The sequence below is a fragment of the Myotis brandtii genome, unplaced genomic scaffold (genome assembly GCF_000412655.1).
Source record: "Myotis brandtii unplaced genomic scaffold, ASM41265v1 scaffold986, whole genome shotgun sequence".
NCBI classification, from domain to species: domain Eukaryota; kingdom Metazoa; phylum Chordata; class Mammalia; order Chiroptera; family Vespertilionidae; genus Myotis; species Myotis brandtii.
In genome coordinates, this window is record NW_005372102.1 from 1,998,366 (window position 1) to 2,003,538 (window position 5,173).

Here is a 5,173-nt window from a genome sequence, read left to right on the forward strand (position 1 = left end):
TCCGGCCAGGGATAGGCCAGTCTCAGACCCCAGAGACTCTGCTGCCACACCCAGGAGGTCCTGCCCAGCCCGAGGAGGCCACCCCCGTCTTGCCAGGAGAAGCCCATCCCTGCTATGATGGCAAGTGCCGAGCTGTGGGCCGGGCCCAGGCGAACAGCCAATCCGAACGCAGCATCATTGCGGATGCCCTCCCACTGGTGTCAGGTGTCCATCCAACCCAACGAAAAAGGTAACCACTCACCATCAACGATCTTTTAAAAAGGAGAGAAAAGAGAAAGACACAATCAGTTTGACATAAAACATTCTGTGTCATCTGAATGCACAAACGATCACTTCCAAGCATTTATTTCAAATGCAAAATCCCCAGGGGACCAGCACCCCGCCCTGGGGTCTGCCCCCCTGCAGCTGCCGCAGGAAATCTGGGGGAGCTGCTGGCCACGTGACCCAGGAAGTGACTTTACCCTGAGCGGTGTTGTGAGGACTAAGGGAGACAAGGCTACGGCTGCTGGGCACCAGGGACATGGAGCCCAGGACTAGCTCCACACGCTCGCCAACGACAACTCTGACTACACGTGGCCACTGCCAAGGACAGGGACATTACGGATAAGGGTGTGCGGTGCCTAACACACTGTGAAAAGAATGAACTCCCAGACAAAAGCAAGCAGGCGAGGGGACTGATGCGCGTGCACACACCAAGGACCCACTGGACCCAGGGAAAGTGACAGAGACCTGGACGAGTCCCTGCCTGAGAATCAGCCTGACATCCAGAACGTTCTGCACCGACGGTTTCCAGCCAGCTCACAACCCTCAGGGTGACCAGCCACGAGTCTGCGGGACAGCAGCAGACCCACTCCCCCAGCGCCATGGGCTGGGCAACACCCTTCGGGACAGCCCTGTGGCCTCTCCTCACGGACCCTGGCTGGCAGCTCCCACGCAGGGTTCCAGGCTGAGATGCTGGAGTTACTTCTGGAGACCTGCTCCTCCAGCCGTTTCACGTGAAGCGCCTGCTCCCACAAATAAACCATTTTCTGCTTTGAGACAACAGGAGTGGACTCGGGGTTCTAGCCTGACCCCTGACCGGCACAGCCATCCACCCCAGGAAGCAGCAGCATGAAGCCCACATGTGGGGCTACGGAAACCTTCCCCCAGGAGGCTGCAGAGTGACGACCAAACTGGGAGATAGCCCTCACTATGGGGCCACATTTCCTGGGACACAGGGTGGCTGGCAGAGGTACTGTCCACATGAGTCTAGAAGAGGCCATAGGAGGACCACCATCGGGGTGAGTGCGTGGGGAGGGACAGGCAGTGTGCGGGGAACTGGTCCCCACAGACCTGGCACACAGCAGGGCCTCCACACTTAGCGACCAGAGAGCCTCCCTCTCTGGGTGACGGACTGTCCCCATCTTCAACAGGAAAACAGCTCAGAGAGGGGGCAGAAAAGGATGGCACCCCAGCCTGGCCTCGCGGCGCCACGCCCTCCTGCGCCCCTGCTACCTCCTAGCACTTCTTCCACCCAACGGCTGCACCACATCCTTCCGGAACCCCGGAGGCGGGACTGCCCGCTCTGGGTGCCCTCCTCCGGGAGCACATGCTTGCAGGGCAGGAGACAGGTCGGGGAAGGGCACGGGCTTCAGACACGTGAGCTGGAGGAGCAAAGCGACGGGATAGGGACAGCAAAGCTCTGAAGCCTCTCCTCTGGCCGAGAGGCCTTTACGGAGCAAACACCACTTGCCCTGGCCGGGTAGGTCAGTTGGTTATAGTGTCAAGGTTGAGGGTTCGATCCCCAGTCAGGGTACATACAAGAATCAGTCAATGAATTGATAAATAACTGGAACAAATAAGATGTTTCTCTCTCTCTAAAATCAATCAATAAAAAACCAAACAGCCCTAACTGGTTTGGCTTAGTGGTTAGGGCATCGGTTTGCGAACTGAAGGGTCCCAGGTTTTATCCCCAGTAGGGGCTGTACAGGAGGCAGCAGATCAATGATTCTCTCTCATCGATGTTTCTCTCTCTCCCTTCCTCTCTGAAATTAATGACAATTAAAAAAAAACACACACAAAAAAACCCCAAAGTAGCTGTCATAATTTAAAAAACAACAAAAAAGACAAATACCAAATTTAAACAACAGCCATTCAGTCACCCGGCCTCAACAGCAGGCAGAACTAGGGGAGCTGGTCCAGACCAGCAGCCTGGCTTCTCTCCTAGCCACAGACTAGCCACAGGCCAGAGTGTTCAGGACGGAGACACCTGGTGCTCCGCCCCCCCCCCCCCCCCCCCCCCCCCCCCCCCGCAGGACACTGACCCAGGCGTCCCGAGCTTCTGAAGCACAGGCGAGCCTCAGAACACCTGTGAGGGCTGACACTGTCACAGGCTCCTGGTGAGCGGAGGACAAGCCCTTCTCTTAGGAGACAAATACCCAGCATCCCAGGGGCCTCCTAGGGCTGAAGCAATATCCTGGGGTGAACGACAGGGCAGGGCAGCATGGCAGGACCACTGGGGTCCTCTGCACCAGCTGACCCTGGAAATACTAAGGATGCTGCTCCCCAACCCAGAGCTCAGTGTCACCTGCTTTAGACGACCTGGTCCCACTGGAGAACACGGCCACACCCATCACCCAAGGCCACCAAAGGTGCCCACCCAGCAGTTGTACCCTCCCACCCCCCCGCAGTGACAGACACGGAGCGATGACAGATGCTGTTCCTGTGGCAGCGCCAGGAGAACTGCAGAGCAGCCAGGCAACGCGCGCCTGTGCGCAACGGTGTCCCTGATGCCTGGCTGCTTCTTTCTTCACCAGGACTCAGGTTCACTCGCTCTCACTGTGTCCCTCGCGGCCCTCTACTCCTAGACAGATGGACAGGGCTCTGCCCCTGCCCGCAGGAGCCGTGGGGAAGCAGATCCTCTCAACAGTCTCATAAACGAAAAGCCAGGTGGGTACAGACAGTGCGACTCATCCGCGCCCAGGAAAAGACCACATGAAGATTCCGGGAAACCAAGCGGGCTTTCAATGAACCAGTCTCTTTCCAGCCTGGACCACGGCGGCCAGAGCAGACCTGGCCCAGCGCATGCTGGGGGAGCCAGGAGGAGAGCAGAGGAGGGAAGCACACGGGAGGGGTGTCAATAAGCACAGGCTAGTGTTCACCCATCTTCCCACTGAAAACAACAAACAAGATAGGACACATCTTAAAATAAAGAGCTATCAAGAAAAAGGTTTTAGGTCCAAAGTAAAGGGAATATGATAATCTAGATGAGAAAAAAACAACAACAAAAACAGCCCAGCAGTCTCCCGAGACCCTGCAGCGTCCTTGGGAAAGCCTCCCAGCGAAGCCAGGCCCGGCAGGAGCCGTGGCCAGTCAGTGCGGCGGCAGAGTCTCAGCCAATGGCCAAGGGCCGACAGGCAGGACGTCTCTGCGGACCAGTCATGTAAAGAATGAGTAATAAAAACAAAAGAGAGGGAATCCCCAGAGTTTGGAAGTTAAAAAATACAAATATGAAAAATACACTAAACTGAATGTAAGATACCAATAACAAAAACTGTAGGATACAGCTAAAGAAAATGTCATCTTAAATGCATTTACTGGAAAAGAAACAATCAAAATTATTAGGTTAGAAAAACAGCAAAATAAACTAAAAAAAAATCAATGAATAAAAACAAACAAACTTACAAGAGAAAGGGTCCATAAAGCTAAAAGTTGGTTCTCTGAAAGATCTAATTAAGCTCTGGTGATACTAATCTAAAAAGACAGAAAACACAGCTAGTATCAGAAATGAAAAAGAGACATCTCTACAGATCCCACAGAAATAAGACATTACGAACAAAACGTATGCAAATAAAAGTGAAAATTTTAGATAAAATTGACAAATTCCTAAAAAATAATTACCCAAACTCATAACTTAGGGTTAGGTACTATCACTGTAGAGTTCTATCAAACATTCAGCAAAGAAATAATTCCACTGGGCAAAGTCTTCTGGAGAACAGACAAAAAAGGGGGGGGCTAGAGTTACCAATACTGTGATACCGGAACTCTATAAGCAATGTGTATAAAAGAAAAATTACAAACCAATCTTTTTTTTTTTTAATAGATTTTATTGATTTTTTACAGAGAGGAAGGGAGAGAGATAGAGAGTTAGAAACATCGATGAGAGAGAAACATCCATCAGCTGCCTCCTGCACATCTCCCATTGGGGATGTGCCCGCAACCCAGGTACATGCCCTTGACAGGAATCGAACCTGGGACCCTTCAGTCCGCAGGCCGACGCTCTATCCACTGAGCCAAACCGGTTTCGGCACAAACCAATCTTAAAAATAGTTGCAAAAATAACAGTATAAAACATTAGCAAACTGAATCTAGCAATATTCAAAATGATAATTTCACGACAACAATGTTGAATCGGTTTAAGACTAGAAACCAATGTTAATTCTCCACTTCAATGTATGAAAGGGAGAAAAATATCATTAGACGGAGTTGTTAAAATTAAAATGCAGCACTGAATCCCCAGATGAAACCTGCAGCCAAACAGGAAACCGATGAATATCTCCAATCTGATAATGGATATAAACAAACAAATAAATACTCAACAAGAGGTCTTATTAATGGTGAGACTTTGAAAGGATTCTTTCAGATTTGGAATGAGAAAAGAAGGTCACCATTTTCATTTAGATAAAGAATAAAACAGAACTTTAAAACACCATTTTTTGCCGAGGCCAGTGTGGCTCAGTTGATTGGAGCATCGTTTTGTATATGGAAAGGTTGCTGGTTCGATTCCCAGTCAGGAAATGTAGGGAAGGCAACCAATTGATGTTATCTCTCCCTCCCCATCCCCCCTCAAATCAGTAAGCATAACATTGGGTGGGTGAGGATTAAAAACAAACAAACAGAAAAACTCCACACCATTTTCTTTTCTTTTTTAAAAATATGTTTGTACTGATTTCAGAGAGAGAGGGAGAGAGAAACATCAATGATGAGAGGGAATTACTGATTCACCTCCTGCACACCTCCCCTGGGCTCGAGCCCACATCAGGGACTGTGACCTGGTTCATGGGTCAACACCCAACCACTGATGGAGTCACACCAGTCACACCCCACACCATTTCTTTCTTTCTTTTTTTAAATATATTTTTACTAGAGGCCCGGTGCACAAAAATTTGTGCACTCGGGGGGCGGGGGAGGGGGG

The 5,173-nt window shown here is 50.6% G+C and overlaps 1 protein-coding gene across 5 annotated transcripts in view; it reads right to left on the reverse strand.

Moving 5' to 3' along the window:
• Window positions 1–5,173, reverse strand: part of RNF4 (ring finger protein 4) — a 32,850-nt gene that overhangs the window by 3,453 nt on the left and 24,224 nt on the right. For all 5 annotated transcript variants that reach the window (XM_005886438.2, XM_014533497.1, XM_005886436.2 and 2 more), the window contains one exon: window positions 242–251. In XM_005886438.2, coding sequence (XP_005886500.1) covers window positions 242–251 — 10 coding nt within the window. The remainder of the gene's footprint in view (window positions 1–241; window positions 252–5,173) is intronic.